Source organism: Lampris incognitus, chromosome 5 (genome assembly GCF_029633865.1).
Source record: "Lampris incognitus isolate fLamInc1 chromosome 5, fLamInc1.hap2, whole genome shotgun sequence".
Lineage (NCBI taxonomy): Eukaryota > Metazoa > Chordata > Actinopteri > Lampriformes > Lampridae > Lampris > Lampris incognitus.
Window position 1 is genome coordinate 39,880,014 of NC_079215.1, and position 25,658 is coordinate 39,905,671.

General features: G+C 45.0%; 1 protein-coding gene across 3 annotated transcripts in view; it reads right to left on the bottom strand.

Moving 5' to 3' along the window:
• Positions 1 to 25,658, bottom strand: part of tex2 (testis expressed 2) — a 73,442-nt gene that overhangs the window by 6,817 nt on the left and 40,967 nt on the right. The window contains exons 9-12 of one of the 3 annotated variants that reach the window (XM_056279893.1): positions 19,327 to 19,453; positions 18,069 to 18,179; positions 10,117 to 10,326; positions 9,002 to 9,254 (exon numbers count right to left, since the gene is read on the bottom strand). In XM_056279893.1, coding sequence (XP_056135868.1) covers position 9,254; positions 10,117 to 10,326; positions 18,069 to 18,179; positions 19,327 to 19,453 — 449 coding nt within the window. In that variant the 3' untranslated portion in view covers positions 9,002 to 9,253. Of the gene's footprint in view, positions 1 to 9,001; positions 9,255 to 9,575; positions 9,634 to 10,116; positions 10,327 to 18,068; positions 18,180 to 19,326; positions 19,454 to 25,658 lie in introns of those variants that run through there. The other 2 variants (XM_056279892.1, XM_056279891.1) reach the window with 2 other exon arrangements.

Genomic DNA, 25,658 nt, shown 5'->3' on the forward strand with positions numbered 1-25,658 from the left:
GATGCTCCACCAAAAGCAGACAAGACTCCATGGAGACTAAGCAGACAGAAGGAAATCTCAGTCCACAAAATGTATGTACTTCCTACAGCTCCTCTTGCCTCAGATAGATGATATAAAGCTGAGGATACCGATAGACAGTGTCCCATCCATAAAAAAACCCCATCTACTCAGTAAGCGCTGGGCTTTCCATGAGAAGCCTTTAGCGGAATGCAAATTCCTGAAGGAGAACGGAATCTGCTTTAAATGTTGCACTTCTACACAACACATGGCTAAGAACTGTAAGTCCACAACACATGTCTTGAGTGTGGGAGTGAGAAGCACATGTCTGCCCTCCACCCCAGACAGCACCATGGACCCAGAAGCCATGCCTCTCTACAGAGCATGGCGGGGAGCAAGACCTTACACCATCTTTAGAAGTCACAACTCGCTGCACTGAAGTCTGTGGTGGTGATCAGAGTGACAGATGGTGCTCTAAGATCTGCCTCGTTAAAATCTACCCTGCTGGCCATCGTGATAGAGCAGCGAAGGTCTATGCAATTCTCGATGAGCATAGCAATAGATCTTTAGCTCATTCTGAGTTCTTCGATGTCTTCAATGTCCAAGGCCCCACCTCTTCATATTCTCTTCAGACCTGGTCTAGAGTAACGGAGACCATGGGGAGAAGAGCCTTAGGCATCCAAATTGAATCAGTGGATGGAAAAGTCTGTCTTCTACTGCCAAGCATCTTGGAATGCAATGACATCCCTAAAACAGATTGGAGATTCCGACACCCAATGCTGCATCTAACCACCCTCACCTTAAGTCAGTGGCTCAACTCATCCCTGAGCTCGAACCAAATGCTCCCATCATGCGTCTCCTCCGTCAAGACATCATTACAGTCCATAAAGTGCGCAGGCAGGTGAACGGCCCTCGTGATGCTCCCCACACCCAGAAACTCGACCTGGGATGGGTGATAGTTGGTAACGTCTGCTTGGGAGGTGATCACAAGCCTGCCACAGTGAATACATCCTTACACTAGCAACCCTCCCCACTCAGAAAGTGAGTCTTTCTTCTGCCCCGATTGGTGACTGGGTCAAAGACTTCCACAAATCCCAGTGGCGACAAATCCAGCATCTGACTCAAACCTTCTGGGATAGATGGAAGAAGTGATATCTTTCTTCATTTCAGCCACAAAGGAAGTGGCAGTCTTCCCAGCCCAACCTTCAGCATGGACGCATTGTGCTTCTCAAGCATGACCAACTTAAGAGGAATGATGGCCTATGGGTCTGAGTACTCAAGTCCTCCGCAGCAAAGACAACAGGGTCTGCAAGGTAGAGATCAAGATCTCTATGAAAGGGACTAAAGTGTTCCTGCGGCCCATTACTGAGATAGTCTTGCTTGTCGCTCCTGAGAAGGAGCCATAATAACTGTATTAGAGACTGTTGGGTTGTGGCGGTTAATCATGCCAGACGGGGAGTGTTCTGTTACGGTAGGTTAGCTAATGACATTTTTCTAAGTCATTTCAATTGTTTTCTGCGACAGGTAGTGGTTCCTTTAAGAAACACAAGAAGTTAGCCTCCCATGTAACTTTTATCATTATCTACAATTGTAATTCATTATTTGGTATAAAAAAAAAGTTTTGTGTAGTTTGATGTAAAAAGGCTACCAAGCTATTTTCGGTCGATTCCATGTATAAGCGATGCTATGTTTATAGTCGCAATGATTGACACCATATTAAATTAAGACTGTTATGGGTAATTTGGTTGATCATTTATTAAATATGCAATGTAAACATGTAGAGTTGAAAAGGGGTAATTTAACTCAATAATAGAAGTGTGTTTGCAGTGTATTTACGGGATATTTACAGTAAGCAGTTTTTATTTATTTATTTTTTTTTTCTGTTCTCAGCTTCACCCTTTTTCTCTTCAATAAACCTGTGGACATTGGATTCTGTCTCCAGAGTTTTGATGAACAGAAGGTGTTTAACTTACTGCCAAGTTGTCAGTACATAACAAGGGCGGCATAAGTACTGCAAAGGCTTGATCACCCTTTGTTTTTAACCTGGACTGTGGAATAGTTAAAAGATCCAGACTGGTAGACCTGAGGGGCCTGTTCAGACAGTAAGGTGTAAGGAGCTCAGTTATAAAGTGTGGCATCAGATAGTTGTATATGATGAAGAGCACCTTAAAATGGATTCTAAAAAAAAGAGATTGGAAGTCAGTGCAGTGAAGCCAAGATTGGTGTGATGTGTGAAAATCGCTTTGTTTTGGTCAACAGTCTAGCTGCTGAACTTGAACAATTTGGAGCTGCTCCATAACTCGATTGTTCAGGCAAGTAAACAAGGCGTTACAGTAATCGAGGCGGGAGAATGTAACTCATGAATAATTTTCTCTGTGTTACTGAAGGACAGAACTGATCTAATTTTGGAAATATTCTTCAGTTGATAAAAACACAACTGGACTACCTTTTTACATGTGACTCCAGGCTCAAGTTACACTTCAGAATAACACCCAGATTTTTTGTAGCTGACTATGTTGGGAGTGAGGGGGGCAAGGAGAGGTATTTGTTCTGGGACATGTCCAGGGCCAAAGATGAGAACTTCTCTTTTGTCAGAGTTAAATTTTAAAACATTTTGGGACATTCGGTTATATGCATGTCAAATAGGCAGCTATGTGGTGAAGCTAATTTACTGGTGTCCAAAGGTTTAAATGACAGGTACAGCTGTGTGTCATGTGCGTGGCTATCAAAAGCAATGTTGTGGTGATGGATCATCTGTCCCAAGGGTAAGATGTACAGGGTAAACAGAACAGGTACCAAAATTGATCCTTGTGGTATTCAATGTTTACACTAAGCAGTTTGTGAGGTAAATTCACCAACAGAAGCTAAAAAAAAAAAAATCTCCTGATGGCTAAATATGAGGAAAACCAGTCCAGAGCAGTTTCAGTAATACTCGCCCACTGTTTTAGTCTGTCAATAAGGATCATATCAAAAGCTGCATGGAGGTCGAGCAATAATAACACAAAACATGCACCAGAGTCTGGAGCTATCAGTAAATAATTTTTGACTCTGAGGGGCAATTTCTGTGCTGCTTAGCTTGCTCAAAAATATTGTTATTAGGTGCCTGTAGTAGTTGGTAGAGCACTATCTTTTCAAGGATTTTTTAAATGAAAGGCAGTTTGAAAATTGGCTGGAAGTTTTTTAAATTTGAGGGATCTAAACTGGGTCCCTTCAGCAGTGGTTGATCACAACCAATTTTTAAAAGATCTCGTACAACTCCAGAGGTCAGACAGCTGTTGATGATGGTCACCAGTGCAGGGCCGATTGACTCTATTGCTTCTTTATGCACTTTTGTTGGGATAATAATAATAATAATAATACATTTTAATTATTTAATGGCAGCTTTCATGACACTCAAGATCACCTTGCATCAAATACAATAAACAACAAAGTAGTAAAAAAACATGAGTACAATCAACAATGAAACACACAGTAAGCAACAGAGCATAGCTCAGCAAGGTGTTAAATCAAGATGATGCAGTTAATGCAGTTAAAGTGAGTCAGCTAGTTTAAAAAGGTAGGTTATAAGCACAGTTTTGAATTCTGTAATGGAGTCCAGTATGTGGATGTGATAGAAAATGGATTTCCAGAGTTTGGGTGCAGTATAGGCAAAAGCCCTTGCAACCACTGTGCTGAAGGTTGATGGCTGGTAGTACCAGTAGACCTGCTGGTGAAGACCGTAGGGAGCGAGAGGGAGTGTAAGTCTGAAGGAGATCTATAAGATAAACAGGGGATAGATTATGAAGAGCTTTGAATGTTAATGATAAAATTTTAAAGTTTATCCATTGTGACACAGGAAGCCATTGTAATTGAAATCCATGTGTACTGAAGGCTGATTAATTGGATTAGTTCAAATGTATGACTGCTTTATTGAACTTGGATTAGATTTCATTCACAGAGTCAACATGAGCAAGAGGAGAGGCGATATCCACACTTTTTTGTGCTAAAAAAAGAGTAAGTTGAAACTTGTAAGAGTTAGGACTTAGTGATGATAATGCAGCCTGTATTTTCTGTGGTTGTCATGCAGGCTTCACACTGAGCAGGATAGCATGGGTGACGGTGAGTTTTACAATTATGTGCTGTTGTATCAAGGAAGAAGAAGGAGGTCAGAATGACAGTCAGCAGGCAGGAGAAAGGTCAACAGGACAGTGAGAAGGCAGGACCTAGTAGAAAAGAGGTGAATTACAAAGGAGACTACACTTAAAGATGTATGTCATCATACCAGATATTTAGGCAAATAGTACTTTCAGAAACTGATGGGATGCACAGCAACCATACCCTACTCTACTCAACTAACATGCTAGGACTTTTAATAAAGTGTTGGCTACTGATAGTTAAGAAAGTTCTGATAGAACATTGTGTGGGTCTGTGTTCAAGCAGAAATGATGGTCTACTGTTGTGTGTGTTTGTGGGGGGGGGGGGGGGCATCTGATTTGCTGGCAGCTTTGCTCTTGTATACATTGTTGGTGACCCCTGACTACAAAAGTTGTTGTGTGGTATGTGCCCCATGAGCTGGTGTAGTGGATTTGATTTATCATCATCTACAGACTGCAGATATTACATTAAACAAGAGAGATACTGCAAGGATTGTAAGACTTTAATTCATCAAAGTACATGCCTGCACTGTACTGGGTTCCCTTTACGCCCTGGAGGAAAAGTTGACCTCCAGCCACTGAGGATGCACAAGCAAGTGCATTCTTAGTGATGGTCCCAAACCCGCATAAATAGGGAAGGTTGCGTCAGGCGGGGTATCTGGCGTAAGACATTTGCCAAAAAAAATACGAGGATTATAAATCAGATTTCCATACCGGATTGGTCGAGGACCGGGATACCAAAGATCGATACTGTTGGGCGAAGGAGAAGAAGAGGGGGAAGGCATGTTTAGAGGCAGCGGGAGAGGGGGAAGGGTAGGAGCATGGACGTGAGAGTCGGAACTTTGAATGTTGGCACTGTGACTGGTAAAGGGAGAGAGCCGGCTGATATGATGGAGAGAAGGAAGGTAGGTATACTGTGTGTGCAAGAGACCAGGTGGAAGCGGAGTAAGGCCAGGAGCATCTGAGGTGGGTTCAAACTCTTCTACCATGGTGATGATGGGAGGAGAAACGGGGTAGGGGTAATTCTGAGGGAAGAGTATATCAACAGTGTGTTGAAGGTGAAGCGTGTTGGACACAGTGATGATAATGAAGCTGGAAATCAAAAGTGTGATGATGAAGGTTATCAGTGCATATGCCCCAGAGGTTGGTTGTGAGATAGAAAAGAAAGAATAATTCTGGATTGAGCTGGATGAAGTGGTGGAGAGTATTCTCAAGGAGGAGAAAGTGGTGACTGTGGTGGAATTCAATGGGCATGTTGGTGAAGGGAACAGAGGTGATGGGGAGGTGATGGGTAGGTATGGTGCCAAGGAGAGGTATGTGGAAAGACAGATGGTGGTGGATTTTGTGAAGAGGATGGAAATGGTTTGTGGTGAATACAGATTTCCAGAAGAGGGAGGAACAAAGGGAGACATGTAAGAGTTGAGGAAGGTGTGCACAGGTGCACCTTCTTCTTCTGCATATCTTTTGCAGGAGGCGCGATCTGAAAGGGATTGGAGACTGCAAGGTGGTGACAGGGGAGAACATACCTAGGCAGCATCGGCTGGTGGTCTGTAGGATGACTTTGGAGATCAAGAAGAGGAAGAGAGTGAAGGAAGAGCCAAGGATCAAATGGTAGAAGTTGAAGAAGGAAGACTTTTGTGTGAAGTTCAGGGAGGAGTCAAGACAGGCACTAGGTGGTAGTGAAGAGTTGCTGGATGGCTGGGCAACTACTGCAGAACTAGTCAGGGAGACAGCTAGGAAGGCACGTGGTGTGTCATCTGGGCAGAGGAAGGAAGACAAAGAGACTTGGTGGTGGAATGAGGAAATACAGCAAAGTATACAGAGGAAAAGGTTGGCAAAGAAGAAGTGGGATAGTCAGAGAGATGAAGAAGGTGTGCAAGGACATGTGGCGTAAAGCAAAGTGAGAGGTGGTGAAAGCAAAGAAAAAGGCGTATGTTGAGTTGTATGAGAGGTTGGACACTAATGAAGGAGAAAAGGACTTGTACCAATTGGCTAGACAGAAGGACCGAGCTGGGAAGGATGTACAACAGGTTAGGATGATGAAGGATAGAGATGGAAATCTGCTGACAAGCGAGGAGAGTGTGTTGAGAAGGTGGAAGCAGTACTTTGAGGGGCTGATGAGTGAAGAAAATGAAAGAGAGAGAAGGTTGGATGATGTGGGGATAGTGAATCAGGAAGTGTGGTGGATTAGCAAGGAGGAAGTGAGAGTAGATATGAAGAGGATGAAGAGTGGCAAGGCAGTTGGGTCCAGATGACATACCTGTGGAGACATGGAGGTCTTTAGGAGAGATAGCAGTGGAGTTTTTAACTAGATTAACAAATCTTGTAAAGTAAGATGCCTGGGGAGTGGAGAAGAATTATACTGGTACCTATTTTCAAGAATAAGGGTGATGTGCAGAGCTGTATCAACTACAAAGGTATAAAGTTGATCAGCGACAGCATGAAGATATGGGAAAGAGTAGTGGAAGCTAGGTTAAGAGGAGAGGTGATGAGTGAGCAGCAGTATGGTTTCATGCCACGAAAGAGCACTACAGATGCGACGTTTGCTTTGAGAATGTTGGAGAAGTATAGAGAAGGTCAGAAGGAGTTACAGTGTGTCTTTGTAGATTTAGTGAAAGCATATGACAGGGTGCTGAGAGCGGAGGTGTGGTACTGTATTAGGAAGTCAGAGTGGCAGAGAAGTATGCAAGAGTGGTGCAGGATATGTATGAGGAGAGTATGACAGTGATGAGGTGTGCAGTAGAAATTATAGAAGGTTTCAAGGTGGAGGTGGGATTACATCAAGGATCGGCTCTGAGCCCTTTCTTGTTTGCAATCGTGATGGAAAGATTGACAGATGAGATCAGGCTCCATGGACTATGATGTTCGCAGATGACATTGTGATCTGTAGTGACAGTAGGGAGCAGGTTGAGGAGAGCCTAGAGAGTTGGAGGTATGCACTGGAGAGAAGAGGAATGAAAGTCAGAAGAAGCAAGACAGAATACATATGCGTGAATGAGAGGGAGGACCGCAGAATGGGGAGGATGCAAGGAGTAGAGGTGACAAAGGTGGATGAGTTTAAATACTTGAGTCAACAGTTTAAAGCAATGGGGAGTGCAGAAGAGAGGTGAAGAAGAGTGCAGGCAGGGTTTACCTTTAACACCAGCAAGTGTTAAAGGTAAAGTTTTTACAAGATGGTGAGACCAGCTATGTTGTATGGTTTGGAGATGGTGGCACTGATGAAAAGACAGGAGGCGGAGCTGGAGGTGGCAGAGTTGAAGATGCTAACATTTTCGTTGGGAGGGACAACAAAGGACAGGATTAGAAAAGAGTATATTAGAGGTACAGCTCAGGTTGGACGGTTTGGAGGCAAGATTGAGATGGTTTGGACATGTGCTGAGGATATGCTGGGTATATTGGGAGAAGGATACCGAATATGGAGCTGCCAGGCAAGAGGAAAAGAGGAAGGCCAAAGAGGAGGTTTATGGATGTGGTGAGGGAGGACATACAGGTGGCTGGTGTGACAGAGGAAGATGCAAAGGACATGAAGAGATGGAAATGGATGATCCACTGTGGTAACCCCTAATGGGAGCAGCCAAAAGTAGTGGCAGCCGTAGTTGTTGTAGTGGTAGTAGAAAAAGTAGTAGTATAAGTAGCAGTAGAAACTGTTGACCCCCCCCCCCCAATTGTCATTGTATGATTTGCACTCTGATACTGACCGTTGCCAAATGTGGAGACTCACCAGCATGCTAAAATGCCCTACACCTCGATGGAGAGGGGATCAGTCCAGAGACAAAAACAGATTTTTTGCAGTCCTCGAGTAATTCAAAAATACTGTTAAAATCGCATTTTGGTGGCCGCTCTGATGGCCGAGCGGAATAAACCGCCATTCTCACAATCCGCTCGTCATGTGGCTGGGGGGTTCGTATCCCAGACTCGCCGTAACTGGTCATGGCCAGAACGTCCACAGGGTAAGGCATTCATTAGGCCACCCTTACCTGAGGGATAGTGGGTGTAGATCAGTGTAGTGTTCAGGGACTCGTCATTCTCCAGCGACCCCTCTGGCCCATCCGGGCGCCTGCAGCCAAGCAACCAAAGCATTCTCCCTACGTCTCCTTCGCAGCCTGAAGGTAATGCAATCCATGCGAGGCTTCAGCGTGTAAAATAGCGAGAGCAGCCGACACGAGTTTGAAGGAAGCTGGTGTTACGACTATCTCCTTCCTGTGGAAACGTGAGCCAGGGGAGTTATTCGACAAGAGTTCCAGCCATATGCCATTGGGTTAATCAGGTGGGATAAGGGGAAAAACTAGAAATAAATTTATAAAAAAAGAAAGAAAAAAAAATCACATTTCGGACTGTTGGTAGGCAGTATCGTTGGTGCCAACATGGATAACACTTCTAATGTGGGTATGTTTACTCCGAAGAGACGGGATCTGTTAAACCATGTACAAAACTTTGGCACTGGGGAAGTAATAAGTTGCGGACATTTTTAATTTAATGTTCCTGACTATGGAATCACCGATAATCAGTGAAGCTGGGGGGGGGGTTGGAGGTCTGAACCGAAGAGGGGATTTCAGGACGATCGGTGAACTACATGCAACTTAATCGTGAAAAGGGTGTGTGTCCTTGAGAGTGTGCTCTCTCCCAAACCGGGGAGTGGGCTACAGGACAAAGGGTGAACTGCATGTAGCCAGGCCATGAAGAGTGAAAGCGGCAACAAGGGGTCCTCAGACTCTGGGTTAGGCGAGATGTGGTGGCTGGCAAGTGGGGGAGAAGTCATGCTCATCCAGGATGGAAAATCTGTTGGTCAGCTAGAAAGGCTGAGGTGGATGGGGTCAAAAGGGGGGTGTTCCCATCATGTTTACCCTTATGGGCAGCAGTCAATGGCTCCTTCTGGCTAGGAGTGGTGCTAACCAGGGCCTTGGGCTTAGCTCCAAGCTGGGTCCAGTGGTCTGTAGCCTGGGCAGCAGTGACATCCAAACATTGACAGTAGAGCCTAATTCCTCAGCAGTTGGAGTGGTAATAGCGGGGCCAAAGGTGACCACAGAGTCAAGGACTTGTTCCTCGTCTTTGATCTGGTGCAGGATGGATATTCTCTCTTCCAACTCGGATATCTTCTGGGTCAGGCGGAGACAGCCATTGCATCTGGATGGTGAGGTGAGTGGAGGTATAACTTATAGGGTCCAATGGTGGTCGCTGTGGCCAGTATAAGGAGTCGTGACAGGGGTAAATGCTACTGTCGTTAGTGTGGTAAAATACCAGCGGCACAGGGAGAGACTTATCTGCAAGGGGGCCCACAGCAGAAGGTAGACTTGCGGGAAAAAAAAAAAAAAACAGAACTAGTACACAAAGGATGTCCTACTGGGAGCAGGACTTACCAGCACAGGCTCAAAGACTGGGCCTGCTGCAATGGATCAGCCTCCGGTAAACAGGTTAGTTAGCTGTGGTTTCCTCCTGAATGGTGGCGTCAGCTGGTTGGCATGGTAGATTATTCCAAATAAAACACACTACAGAATCTATGATTCTGTGGTAAAGCGGCAAATTATAAAATTATAATCTGACTGAAACGTAGTACAACTACAAAGATCGGTAAAATCCAAACTGATTTCAAAAATGGTAAAAAAAAAAATATTTAAAGCTCTCTCGATCAGACTACCAAAACATCCGAGTGGCTGTCACAGAATTATTCGGCTATGAACTATTCATTATAACTTGAAATTGTGAGTAACTTCCTCAGCAAAACATAGTCATGCAAAAATGCCACTGCCTATAACTATACTTATTGTGAGATATCCCCCCCCTTTTAAGTAAATTGACACCTCCATTTGAAACAAAATTATCACCCAAATCAAAGTAGAGCACATTATGGGTTATTATCAAATTATACATCATCTTCAAACCTTCGTTTAAAACCCAATTATGTCTGAGTATAGAATCAACATAGAACTTTCAAAGTAATCACTGAGGAGTCAGCCAAGACACCACGAAGAGAGCTAATGTCACATACCATATCCTGTCGGTGGGGGGAGGGGGGATGTTAACAGCCAGTGTCCCTCGGAGCTCCTGGACCTCCACAGTAAGCAGCAGGGGCGTGTTAGACACCTCCTCCATCTTTTTCTTGATGAACTCTGTCTCCGTGGCCTTCTGGAAGTACTTGGACTTGGTGATTTTGTCCACAAAGCGCATGATCTTGCTTGGTTTATGGCCCCCCACCAAGCTAAATTTGTAAATAAAAAGGGATTAGGGTTAGAGAAAGAAGAAGCATTAATATCAAAGGTACATCTTGTGATTTAGTTAAGGTAGTTAAACAAAATAATACTGTATCTATGTTAATACCATAGCTGTCTTCAAAAGATATCAGTAAGGGATTATATTGTTCAAGTGAAAATGTGGACGAAATTGCTTAACAAATTAATGAGTAAACCAATTTAGAAATCAGGAACACTTTGTCATTTCACCTCATGCACTTGCGTAAATGAAATGCCGTTTCCTCCAGCCCACAGCAGTACAACACAGAGACAAAAACACATCCAAAAACTACAAGAACACACATATCCAAACTAACACATATCCAAACTAAACAAAAAAATAAAATAAAATCACTGTCCAAGGCGAATGAACGCCAGTCAGGATGACTGTCAGAACCACCGGTCTGCATGGGTTAGCAGTTAACTTAGCCCGCCCCGCTTCCATATCCTGTCAGACGACCCTCGGCGTTTCCTCCTCAGGCACAGCTCCAGGCAGGGGCTGTGGTCCTCGGGCCCACCGGACGAAGCAGACCAAGCTCTCCCAGTCAATCCAGCGCCAGCTCTCCCAGCCAGACACCCTTGACACACTTCCCCGCACTCCTCACGACGACATCAGAAACACCACAGTCAATGCCAGGTGAGGCCGCCGCCAGATCGCGCTCGGTGTTATCGGAACTGCCAGTCTGCATGGGCTAGCAGTTAGCTTAGCCTGCCCTGCTCCCCCAGCCGATCCAACGCCAGCTCTTCCAGCCATCAAACGAAGACAAAACTTAGATGCAGACAAAGACACTGCATGGACGGTATCGGGTGAGACCGCCGCAAATGTGAATTCACGCCATCATCTTTTGACACGGCACTGGGTGAGGCAACTGCAAATGCGAATTCACACAGCCATGTTCCCACACTGGAAGCTTTATGGACTAAAACGTCCAAGTAGTCAAGTACGTGTTGGCTGATTTTCACTCAGTAACGCCTAAATATTTCCTAGATACACTGTCAAACATGGAAGACACAGTTTTGACTGGTAGTGTGTGTTTTAGAACACCTCCATGTTTCCTGTTTTAATTGAAATGTATGCAGTTTAATGTCTCAATGTACTCCGAAATTAAATCATAGAACAGATAAACAATTGGAGATAAAAAGAACTCATGGAACCATTTTGTTTAACAAAATTGAATCTAAATTTTTGACTCAAAGTAGCCATCTTTTGCAGATATAACAGCAGAACACACTCATGGCATTCTTTCTACAATGAAACTCAAATATTGTTCAGAAAGTTCATCCCAACACTGTTGCAGAAGTTCCCACAAATGTGTTGCACTTGTAGGTTGCTTTGCTTTCACCCTTCTATCCAGTTCATCCCAAACCAGCAGGATGGGGTTTAAGTCTGGAGACTGTACTGGCTATTCTATGATTTAAAGCCTAATGTGTTGTTCTTTTCTTCTAAGGTAGTTCTGACATAGCCTGGAGGTATGTTTTGGGTCATTATCTTGCTGTAGAATGAACCCCTGATCAACTAGGCCTAGACCAGAGGGTACTGCATGGCACTTCAAGATGCTGTGGTAGCCCTTTTGGTTCAGGGTGCCAGTCACTCTGTACAAGTTGTCAACCCTGGATCCAGTGAGAGAACCCCAGACCATCACACTTCCTCTTCCATGTTTGACAATTGGTGTCACAAACTGAGGAGCCACCCTTTCGCCTACTCGACAGCATACAAAAACCCTAGCTGATGAACCGAAGATTTCATATTTTGATTCATTGGTGCACAAAATCTTCTTCCAGTACTCAACTGGTGGTGCTTTATGGCCCAGGAAAGCCTCTTTTTCTTATTTTGTCATCTTAGCAATGGCTTTCTTACTGCCACTCGACCTCACCGCTCTAAGTCTTCTCTTCACAATTGCAACCGAGACTTGCTTACTTCAACTGGAGTTAAGCTGTGCTTGAAGCTGTTGTCCTGTGAGCTGTTGATTCAAAGACACGTGTCTTCTGATTCTGTTAAGGCTTGGGGTCTGCCAGACCTCTTCCTGTCACAGTTTCCTCCAGTTTAAAAGTGCATTTTGATGGTGTAGAAAATTGTACTCACTGACACATTACATTACGTCATTTAGCCGACGCTTTTATCCAAAGTGACTTATAATAAGTGCATTTAACGTAGGAAATCAGGAGAACTACTAGTCATCAGAGAACATAAGTGCATCTTCTCTCTAAACAAGCATCTAAGAGCAAAACCAGTACTAAAGTACAAGTGAAAGAAAGATTTTTTTTTTAACTGAGTGAATACAGTAAGTGCTAAGAGCAAGTAAAAGGGTAGTAGTTCTTGAAGAGGTGAGTTTTCAACTTGCACTGAAAGATGGCCAGCGACTCCGCTGTCCTGACATCAGCGAGGAGTTCATTCCACCACTGTGGGGCCAGGACAGAAAAGAGCTGTGACTGGGTCAAGCAGCAGCAGGGGCCTCTGAGCGATGGTGCAACCAGGCGTCCCGAGGCAGCAGAGTGAAGTGGTCAGGTGGGGGTGTAGGGCTTGACCATGGCCTGGAGATAGGAAGGAGCTGTTCCTTTCACTGCCCTGTAGACTGCACCAGAAACTTAAACTGGGTGTGAGCAGCTACTGGGAGCCAGTGTAGGGACATGAGAAGGGGAGTTGTGTGGGAGAACTTAGGGCGGTTGAACACCAGATGAGCTGCAGCTTTCTGAACAAGCTCCAGAGGTCTGATGGCCGACGCCAGAGCACCAGCAAGGAGGGAGTTGCCGGAGTCCAGCCGGGAGATGACCAGAGCCTTGATGAGCACCTGTGCCATCTCGTCAGTGAGGAATGGGTGAATCCTCCTGATGCTATACTGGAGAAATTTGCAAGAGCGAGCAACCGATGCAACGTTTGCAGCAAACGACAGTTGGTCGTCCAGGATCACACCCAGATTCCTCGCAGTCGGAGTTGGCATCACCACGGTGTTGTCAATGGTGATGGCCAGGTTTCGGTGCAGGAAACCTTTCCCCAGGAAGAACATCAGCTTTGTCTTGTCAAGACTGAGCTTCAGGTGGTGTGTCGCCATCCACTCCAAGATGTCAGTCAAGCATGCAGCAATGCGTGTCTCTACTTGTGTGTCAGAGGGAGGAAAGGACAAGAATAGCTGGGTGTCATCAGCATAACAATGGTAAGAAAGGCGTGTGAGCGAATAACAGAACCGAGGAATGTCGTCTACAGGGAGAACAGGAGAGGACCCAGAACCGAACCTTGTGGAACGCCTGTAGTCAGTCTGCGAGGCTCCGACACAGATCCCCTCCATGTCACCTGGTAGGAGTGACCCGTCAGGTAGGATACAAACATTGAGAGTGCAGAGCCTGTGACACCCAGCCCCTCGAGGGTAGAGAGGAGGATCTGGTGGTTCACTGTGTCGAACACAGGTGACAGGTCCAGGAGTATCAGGACAGAGGAGAGAGAGTTTGCTCTCGCAACGTGCAGCAATTCTGTCACTACACGGAGGGCCATCTCTGTCGAGTGACCCACCTTGAACCCAGACTGGCTGGGGTCCAGGAGGTTGTTCTGGTGGAGGTACAAAGAAAGTTGGTTAAAGACAGCACGTTCGAGAGTTCTGGATAGAAAGGGTAAAAGGGAAACCGGTCTGTAGTTTTTGACGTCAGAAGGGTTAAGTGACGGTTTCTTGAGAAGGGGGGGGTGACTCTAACAGTCTTGAAGGCAGATGGAAAGCATCCTGCCTGGAGGGAGGTGTTGAGGTGGGTTAGAAAGGAAAGGAGTTCAGGTGCTATAGACTGAAGACGAGGGGAGGGGACCGGGTAAAGGGAGTATGTGGTGGGGCAACTGGATGTGATGAGATTGAGGACCTCATCGGAGGAGAGGGGAGCGAGGTGGGATAGGGTGGGACATGGAGAGGTGGAGGAAGGGTGCAGAGGGTGGGCTAGTGCAAGGAGTGCTAACCGGGTAGTGAGAAAAGGAGGATCTGATGCCATTTACCTTCTTGTCAAAGAAGTTAGCGAAGTCATCAGGGAGAAGGGAGGAAGTAGGAGGAGGAGGTGGGGGTTGAAGAAGTGTAGAGAAGGTTTCAAGGAGTTTCTTAGGATAAGAGGCAGAAGATAGGATTTTAGAGGAGAGAGAACGATTCAGGTGTAGGGAGGATAGCGGTAACAAAGGAAGAAAGATCAGTGGCGGAGAGAGAGCGGAGGTGTCGACGGGTGGAAACCATGTGGGTAGGAGGAGAAGAGAGTAGGACATGAAGTAGTGGTCAGAGAGCTGGAGGGGCGTAACAGAGAGATGGGAAATAGGACAGTGTCTAGTAAAGATAAGGACCAGCTGGTTGCCGGCCTTGTGGGTAGGAGGACAGGGTGAGAGGTGAAGGTGAAAGGAGGAAAGGAAAGAGAGAAGAGGATCTAGCTTGTCAGTGTGGATGTTGAAGTCACCAAGAAGGATAAGTGCAGAGTCATCAACAGGGAAGTGCGAGACAAGTGTGTCAAGCTTGTCCAGAAACTCACTAAGGGGGCCTAGTGGGCGGTACACAGCCACAATGGTGAGTTGACTGGATAAGAGACAGTAACAGCCTTAAATTCAGAAGAGGGTGGAGAAAATTGTGGAATGGAAACAAGACAGTATTTCCAATTCCAGGAGATTAGCAGGCCAGTACCACCACCTTGCCTCCCAGCTCTGGCAGTGTGAGAAAAAGAGTACACATCTGACAGAGTTGTGAGTGTGGTAGTGTTTTCTGGCGTGATCCAGGTCTCAGTTAGAGCAAGAAAATTGAGGGAGAGCAAGGATGCATAGCCTGAGATAAATTCAGCTTTTGGCACTACAGACCAGCAATTCCAGAACCCTCCTGTCACCACTTGCTCACCACGAGTAGAGAATGGGATAGATGAAATTGGTAGGGTCACAGCACCTAGGAGTGACCCAACATCTATGCCAGCCCCGGGAAGAGGAAAGGACAGGAATGCGAAGAAAACACATAGTCTATACTAGGTACACAAAATACAGATGACAGACCGGATCTAAAAAGAGCTGTCCTTGCTTGACTCAGTCTTTGCTTAACGACGTCTTGCCTTGAAAAAGTCGCGCCTGCCTTTGTTCACTCTAGCCTTCGTTCAGCATAGACCTGTTGCCCTCAGCTTGTTGCGTGACGCTCGGAAGTAGCAGCAGTTATTTAAAGAAAACTGATTGCTAATTGTCTGCCAGGAGTGCAGGCCACACCCTGGCCACTTAACACCCACTTGGCCAAACAGCTAAACTGAAACTAGGCCTATTGCCCAGAAACTGGTCACTTATGTAAAACTCTATCAAACCTCACCTTGGTATTTTTTGCAATTTCTCTAAAGGAAAGGCCTACATGTTAAGGGTTATAATGGTCTGTCTGTTTTCCTTTAATTGCCTTTTCATCACCATTATGATAGCAATATACTACTTCCTCTAGTGCAATATTGTCCAAATAATACTTCAGAGGGTGTAATAACAGTCCATTCCAACGTTGCTTTGACACAGACTGAGGTTTTGTAAGTAACCAATAAAAGATGGGACACCTGTGGGAATTGCTTGCCTCAACTTTCAAGGCTTGATTTATTTCCATTGCTGCAGAATAGTTGAAAGTTGTTAATTCATTACTTGTTCCCTAAAAAAGACAGACATGTACATATACACAGTGGCGCTTGAAAGTTTGTGAACCCTTTAGTATTTTCTGTATTTCTGCATAAATGACATACAATGTGATCAGATCTTCATGTAAGTCCTAAAACTTGAAGAGAAACAATTTAAATAAATGACAAAAAACATTGTACTTTTTCATTTATTTACTGAACAAAATGATCCAACATTAAATATCTTTCTTGGAAGAAGTATGTTAACCTTTGTCTTCAGTAACTGGTGTGACCCATTGAGCAGCAGTAACATCAACCAAACGTTTCTGGTAACTCTTGTTAATCAGTCCTGCATATCAGCTTAGAGGAATTTCGCTGCATTCCTCCCTACAAAATTGCTTCAACTCAGTGATGCTGGTGGGCTTCCTTGCATGAACTGCTCTCTTCAGGTTCTTTCACAATATTGCTATTGGATTAAGGTTTGGACTTCGACTTGGCCATTCCAAAACATTAAATTTCCTTTGCATTAACCATTCATTTGGAGAATGACTTGGGTGTTAAGGGTTGTTGTCTTGTTGCATGACCCCCCATTCTGTTGCTCTTCAGTTCATGGACGGACGGACGGACACCTTGACAGTCTTTTGTAGAATTTGGTGGTACAATCCAGAATTCATAGTCCTGTCGATGATGGCAAGCTGTCCTGGTCCACTGGCAACAAAGCAGCCCCAAACCATGATATTGCCACCAACGTGTTTCGCGGTTGGGAAGAGGTTCCTATGTTTGAATCAGAATCACTGTAATTTCATGCACTTGCGCACATGAAATGAAACGAAATATCTTTTCCGCCAGCCCACAGCAGTGCAACACAAAGACAAAAACATATTCAAAAACTACAAGAACACATATATTCAAACTAACACATATATCAAAATTAAAAATTTTTTTTTAAAACAAATCACTGTCCGGGAGAACGAACGCCAACCAGGATGACTGTCGGAACTGCCGGTCTGCATGGGCTAGCAGTTAGCTTAGCCTGCCCTACTTCTGCATGCTGTCAGACTGCCCTCGGTGTTTCCTCTTCAGGCAGTGCTCTGGTCAGGGCCATGGTTCTTGGGCCCACAGGATACAGCAGACCAAGCTCCCTCACCCAATCCAATGCTAGCTCTCTCAGTCAGACATCTTTGAATGCAGTGTTTGGTTTTTGTCAAACACAGCACTTTTCATTCAAACCATAAAGTTCTTTTTTGGACTCATCCATTCACCAAGCATTCTTCCAATAGCCTTCTGGCTCATCCAAGTGGTCTTTAGCAAAATTTAGACAGGCAGTAATGTTATTTTTGGAGAGCAGTGGCTTTCTCCTTGCTATCCTGCCATGCACACTGTTCTTGTGCAGGGTTTGCCTCAAGGTAGACTCATAAACACTGACCTTATCCAATGCAAGAGAGGTCTGTAGATCCTTAGATGTTACCCTGGGGTTCTTTGTGACTTTCCAGAATATTATCCACCTTGTTCTTGGAGTGATTTTTGTTGGGACGACCACTCCTGGGCAGGGTAAAAATGGTGTTGAATTTCATCCTTTTTTATATCATCTGCCTAACAGTGGATTGGTGGAGCCCAAACTCTTTAGAAATAGTTGATTAACCGTTTCCAGCCTGGTGAGCATCAACAACTTCTTTTCTGAGGTCCTTAGAAATCTCTTCTGTTCGAGGCATTAAAACTTCGACAAACCTGTGTGGTGAAGACCAGACCTTGATAACGAAGACCCGGGTTTAATTTCTTTCAATAGGGCAGGACCTGCTAAACTCACACCTGATTGTCATCGCATTGATTGAAACACCTGACTCCAATTGCCTTTTTAAATGAACTGCGAGGATCACATACTTTCTCCAACAAAGACGTTTAACTCTGGGATCATTTTGCTGAATAAATAAATTAAAAAGTACAATGTTTGTGTTATTTGTTTAAATGGGTTCTCTTTATCTTTAGGACTTAGATGAAGATCTGATCAAATTTTAGGGAACATTTATGCAGAAATACAGAAAATTCTGAAGGGTTCACAAATATTCTAGCACAACTGTACAGGCGCGCGCGCACACACACACACACACACACACACACACACTAAATGTGCTCTTACCCTTCCGCTCCAGGAGAGTCAGTCGTGAGCTCAGAGGAATCCTCATCTGATGAGCCCGCGCTGGATGATTCTTCATCACTGTCAGCCAGACAGTAAGTCCGTAGCCTTTGTCTGAACACACACACACACACACACACACACACACACACAGTCAACGATAACGGGTTACAACACTGTGCTGGCATTTTGATTGATAAGTTAATAATACATTTGTGCCTCCTCCCACGTGTGCGCACACACATCAACAAACACATGCATATTCTCAAAGATATTCAAGCAACCTGTATTATTACCAACATTGTATTCGTCCATCCATCCATCCATTATCCAAACCACTTATCCTGCTCAGGGTCGCAGGGATGCTGGAGCCTATCCCAGCAGTCATTGGGCAGCAGGCGGGGAGACACCCTGGACAGGCCGCCAGGCCATCACAGGGCCGACACACATACACATTCACACCTCGGGACAATTTAGTACGGCTGATTCACCTGACCTTCATGTCTTTTTGGACTGTAGGAGGAAACCGGAGCACCCGGAGGAAACCCACGCAGACACAGGGAGAACATCCAAACTCCACACAGAGGATGACCCAGGATGACCCCCAAGGTTGGACTACCCCGGGGCTCGAACCCAAGGCCTTCTTGCTGTGAGGCGACCGCGCTAACCACTGCGCCACTGTGCCGCCCACACTGTATTCTTCAATAAGCTAAACTCAGCGTGATTGTTGGATTAAACCTCTAACTAAAAATTAAATGTATTTCTTCATGTGTGGATTGGACCATGAGAGGCAGAAACACTGAGGTAAATATGTTCTGAACACCTTTCATTGTTGAAATGACATAACTGACATCAACTCATAACACAGCCAAGAACATCAGCCGAGACACCTACGCAGACACCAAAGACACATGATAAACAGCAAATGAGGAAAAAGCTTTGAAATTGAAAGGCCTCAAAATGCATGGAAATAAAAGCAAGGAAATTAGAAAAACAGAAGAAATGAGATTGTAATGTCAGGCAAGACTCACCATGGGTAGAGATGCATCCAATTAATATCCAAGTAAAGGGAAAATCCAGAGGGCAGAATAAGAATAAGGGAGAAAGATAGGAGAAGATAAAAAGGGATTTGGAGTACAGAGGAGACACGGCAGACATCTTTGTGTGAGAGAAGCTAACAGTCCTTTATGCCAGGAGTATTCTGGCCCCAGTTCTTTTCAGACAGGTATATGTGGTATGATGTGGGGTTGGGTTACATTACCCGTCCTTGCCGAACTCCCCTATGCGTGGACCCTCTCCCTCCTTGCCCAGGCGGATCAGGTTCATTTTAGTCTCCAGGGTCATCAAGAAGGAGCCACTGTAGGAGATCTCCAGGTCAAACCACAGACCTGGAGGACAGAAAAACAGGACGTATGCACTGTAGTAAGTGAGAGAGATTACCTAATTTCCCCTCGGAGATGAATAAAGTATTCTGATTCTGATGGGAGGCCAGTGAATCATAAGTGCATGCATGCACACTGATAACACCTGCCGGGGGGAAGAGTTACTGCTGTTCTCCTCCACCAGTAAAGCACAATTTTTATTTTTTTTGGATCTCCCCCCTTTTTTTTTCTCTCCCCAATTACATCTGGCCAATTACCCCACTCTTCGGAGCCTTTCTGGTCGCTGCTCCACCTCCTCGGCTGATCCGGGGAGGGCTGCAGACTACCACATGCCTCCTCTGATACATGTGGAGACGCAAGCTGCTTCTTTTCACCTGACAGTGAGGAGTTTCCCCAGGGGGATGTAGCATGTGGGAGGATCACGCTATTCTCCCCAGTTCCCCCTCCCCCCTGAACAAGTGCCCCGACCGACCAGAGGAGGCGCTAGTGCGGTGACCAGGACACATACCCACATCCGTCTTCCAACCCGCAGACACGGCCAATTGTGTCTGTAGGGACGCCCGCTCAAGCCGGAGGTAACACGGGGATTTGAACTGGGATCCCTGTGTTGGTAGGCAACAGAATAGACTGCTACACTACCCGGACACCTCCAGTAAAGCACAGTTTGTTGAATTTAATAAAATTGAGAAAAAGTACTAGGTTTTCACAAATGGACTTAGGTGGGACACAAATTTTCCAATGAGTGAAAACAGCATTCAGCTGGTCAGGATTGTGACTTGAAATGGAGAATTTAGAGGAGATGGACACAGCTTCGCAAGCTTGTCAGAAAGGCCACTAGACAGACAAAAGCAAATTACTGGCTGCTGCCATCCCAGACACCCTCCACCTGTCCATCTCCTGCCCTTTCCCTGGCTTCCCAGCCTCTCTTCCTTCCTAACGTCATCTAATACCAGAGGTCCTCGACAGACTTTACCCTCTTGAGCCCTTCGCTTATGAGAGAGGGGGGGGGAGTGGAGGTGGGGGGAGGGGGAGAAGAGAAAGAGGGAGAGATCACAGGGTCTTTTGCGCAGAGAAACAGTTGGACAAGCGTGCGAACCTCCCTGACTCCCTGACAGCCCTTCTTTGATATCAGCAGGGGGTGGGGGAGGCTAGCTGCATAAACAGAGTTCTTTCTCTGACGCTATCCCTCTTACACATTTTTCAACCCTACCTGCTCTAATCTTGGCTATAAACTCAGCCAAAAGCCTTCACCCGAAAGCCTGCAACCTTATTTAACTGCATGTGGCATGCTGCATGTTGTCCGACACATTTTAGTGCTCTCTGTAATATACATAAGCTCTCACACACAGGTGCACGCGATAATGGTCTGAACAGCAAATACAGAGAAAAGCCTCAAACTTGGGACTTTTTTCTTACCACCACTAGAGGGCAGTGAAGGTAGCTAGACGAGGTAAATAGAGAGTGAGAGAGGAAGTGTGTGCGCGCGCGTGTGTGTGTGTGTGTGTGTGTGTGTGCGTGGGTGGGTGGGTGGGTGGGGCTGCAGGAAAGATTGATTCTTCATCAACACGCCTTTCCTGTTGTGCAAGGCTGCCACACATTTACTATGGAGGAACACACAAATTTTATACAGCAAGTAATACATACATAAACACACACACACACACACACACACACACATATATATATATATATATATATATATACACTGCATACTGGCTATGACCCCTGCATTTCTTTTTTAACATTAATACATACTTAATCAATATATCAGTCTGACATAGTCAGATGTCAGTGGGATTTCCTCTACAAGCGCTGTCAGTGTTCAATATATTTCTAATTTAAAAAAAAAAGGAGGCAGTGTGTCTTGAGAAAATCACAGGATGGTACATACATCGTTCATTATCGCACAAATGATATAAGCATGAAAGAATAGGCCTGTTTGCTTAAGTGAGGTCACATAATCATCATTGGAGAAACTAGACAGACTTATTTAGATAAAATAAGGCATTGCAATTGATAATCATTCATTTTGAAAATAAACAATCATCAGATGTGACGTCACGTGGGTGTGGAAGGCACGTTTTCTCTGATGATCCAGCCCAAGCGGTTTCTAGGAATTAACAGCTTGCGAAAATGACTGCGAGAAGTTTGTAAAGGGAAACAAAAACATATTTTGCTGCTCTCACAAGCAGAAGACGGGCAGTGTTGGAAGATGAGTACCCCCAGACAGATGGAGGCATAAGGAGGGGTGGGGTCACTGAGACCAGATTATCTCCATCGGCCCTCTCATGGGTCTGGATGTCTGCTTAGGGTGCCAAGTGACACCACAGAGCAAAGAAATCTCTGAACAAGTGAAAAACAGAGTGAGAATATGGCACGGTGGGGGGGGGGGGGCAGCAAAGAAACAGAGTAATGAAAGAAAGAGAACATCTTAATATACGATCAATAAGACAAAGAAGTAGGAAAAGGCTGAGCTCAAGAAATTGCAGAGGGTCATAAAGTCAGGAAAAAGTTTGAGATAAGAGCATTCAGGCAGGCAGGCAGTCGGACTGACAGAAGGAGAATCAACACTTGAACCTGGTAGGACTTCCTACCCCCATTGGCCCTGGAGGGCGTGGTAGATAATAAGGCTGTGCCTGGCTGGGCCAGGGTTTACGCAGGTCACCGAGCTCAGCTATCATGGGGAGTGGAGTGAGAGCGGAGCCCCAGTGTTAGCTGCTGGATGAGGCCAGTGCTGCCTTAATTGGGGTGAAGCTAAGTGGAGAGGAGCCAGAGAAGTGTGCCTCCTTGCAGATACAGCTGCTAGAACGAACACACACACACACACACACACACACACACACACACACACACACACACACACACACACACACACACACACACACACACACCAAAAGCCAATACACGCACATCCACAAAGCGAGCATCTACACATGCATCCACAAAGGGGTGGTTAAGAAATGCACAAGTATGATTGCAGGCTTAAAAGCATGCACGAGCATAAGAACACACAAGCTTTCATACAAAAAAAAACACACACAGCTAGAGAGGTTTATCGATCAGCGGCTCTGTGTGCTCTTTCCTGGAAGGAGCAGGGTGAGGCAGAGAACTTGAGCTGCCTGGAGGACACAGGCTTGTGTATGATACGAGCAAACTGACCCCAGTGAAAGTAGTTACTGGAAAATAAAACTATTTCCACTTGAACTTTTCTTCAGATAACCACTTCAACATAAGAGGGATATCAATAAAGGAGAGGCTGAAGCATGGTGTGGAAGTTGAAAAGCATAAGAACCTGTCGAGGGCTGGGTAAAGCAACGGTCATAATTTTTCAGTGACTTGAGCTGAACCACAACCAATTATTTTACCTGAAAATAATTTGGGCATCAGGGTAGCATAGCGGTCTATTCCATTGCCTAGCAACACGGGGATCGCTGGTTCAAATCCCCGTGTTACCTCCGGCTTGGTCAGGCATCCCTACAGTCACAATTGGCCGTGTCTGTGGGTGGGAAGCTAGATGTGGCTATGTGTCCTGGTCGCTGCACTAGCACCTCCTCTGGTCGGTCAGGGCACCTGTTTTGGGGGGGGAACTGGGGGGAATAGCATGATCCTCCCACGCGCTACACCCCCCTGGTGAAACTCCTCACTGTCAGGTGAAAAGAAGCGGCTGGTGACTCCACATGCATCAAAGGAGGCATGTGGTAGTCTGCAGCCCTCCCTGGATCAGCAGAGGGGGTGGAGCAGTGACCGGAACGGCTCGGAAGAGTGGGGTAATTGGCCGGATACAATTTGGGAGAAAAAGGGAGGGAAAAAAAACAAACAAATAATTTCAACCACTTTCTACAAGAGATCTTTCTTTTGAGAAACGGTTATATCATTTCAATTCCAAGAAATATTTGTAAAAAATAAGACACTTTGCTAATTTGGTTTGTCAGCAAGTGATCTGAATCAATTCACAGGCGGTCTATGACAGAACACCCAAGACATTTGCTGGTGGATTCTGTTTTTCAGTGTCAATGTAACTGAAGTCAGCACCCTTTCGACAATGAAAACAACAAAATGGTGGCCTGTGGACACCTACTGTATTTGGAGAGCATATTGAGGTGTGTTTTGCCTGGGACCGCTCCAGCACACACTGCTAGCTTATCAGTTGGTGGTCCTCTCCATTTCTGCTGGCGTTACAGGCTTATGGGTGTCGTGAGGTGATGAAAACGACACAGCGAGAGTGACTCACAGGAACAGCATGGAAGGAAGGAGGAGAGAGACAAGAGAATAAGGAAGGATGACAATGAGGAAGAGAAAAAAGTGAGCATGAAGAGTAACAAAAACAAGGAAGAGGCTGTGTATATGAAACAGAGGGAAGGAGAATAAGCGATGAGGACTGAAAGGAAGCTGACAGAGACAGAGTGCTAGAGATTGAGAGAGTCAGAGCATCAAAGGGAAGAAACATGCGCTTCTGGATCCATCCTTCCATTATCCAAACCGCTTATCCTGCTCTCAGGGTTGCAGGGATGCTGAGGCTATCCCAGCAGTCATTGGGTGGCAGTTGGGGAGACACCCTGGACAGCCTGCCAGACCATCACAGGGCCGACACATGCAAACACACATTCACATCAAGGGACAATTTAGTACAGCCGATTCACCTGACCTACATGTCTTTGGACTGTGTGAGGAAACCGGAGGAAACCTAAACGGGCACGAGCAGAACACGCAAACTCGACAAAGAGGACAACCCGGGATGACTCCCAAGGTTGGACTACCCCAGGGCTCGAACCCAAGACCTTCTTGCTGTGAGGTGACCATGCTAATCACTGCGAACTTGAATGGTCGAACTTGAATAGCAAAATTGAAAAAGTGAAAATATTACCTGAAAAACAAAACGGAAAACACATATTGCTAATCTAACAAAGGTAACAAGGCTTATAAAACGTGAAATGTAAAAAAAAGAACTGAAAATAACCATTGAAACAGCCCCAAACAATGATGGAACTTAAATACTACTATAGCGACCATGGCCACAGTTTTTAAACTCTATATTCTATCAAGATAAATACCCAGTTGAGATATTAATGCATTGCATATGTTAGTATGACTGTTAAGAAATGATTGACACCAAAATGAACATTTTAAGGCTTCTAGATCATTGAGTAGAAACACTAAAAATGTCAAGGGGTCTTCTTATGATCAACACTGCAATCCAGGTCGTTAAAACACATTTGAGTCAACATGGTTATGTGATAACAGCCATGTAGGACCTCACGAGGCAAGACCTCACACAGTAAAAACTGAATTTATCCACAATGACCTTAATGCCTGTAAAATGCTTAGAATATGACTCTACTGTATTCGACCAGACTTTGTCTGCACAACCATGTTCCACTGCATTCCATTTGTGCAAACAAAGCTTTTACTTATGAATTTTAAGTACATCAAAAGCCACTTACAACAGAACTGTAATTTGAATATTGAGTTAAACTCTAACACCAACACAAAGGCTTCTTTTGTTGCATTATAATAGGAGGTTATTCGGATAGATTTCTATAAAGCACATCATCAAAAGCCTGATATGAGTAATAATGGTATAAATTTGATGACATCCCAAACTGACTGAGCACACATGCTGTTTTTCAGCAATGTTTTACTTAGAGAGACCTCTAAAAAATTATTTTTTTTTAAAAACTTTGATAACTGGAAAGCTCCAAGTGCTTTGCTTATGAGGCTCTTGGCAGTGCTTGTGAGAGAGCAATCCAAGACTTTCCTTCCTCATCCAGGATTTGAAATAACTTTTGCATGACAAGAGCACATCTTTTAATATTTCATAGCTATCCCATCCTTGGAAATTGTCTTTAATGCCTTAATTACGCTTTAGTTTGTTCCATAATCAGTGCCACTGTGTCTGGGTTCAGTGAACAGTGGGTGTTTTTGACTTCCGACATCGACTGCCACAGAACACGCCTTCGGTGTTTACATTGCAGTGGTACATAATCTCATACGTGGAACTTTACAAGCAATAATTTTCCATGCCCAATATTTAGAAACTGAATAGACAGTGACATTAGTGTCATGGGGATGATGAGGGCATGCGCGTTTCACCCCAACTTGCTGTTCTAGCCAACAACCAATAAAAGATGGACATGTGATCTACATTGTCAGTATTTTTCTGGTTAGTATTCTTATCATCTACTAGTGCCCTTGTGCTATTTTGCCATCAGCA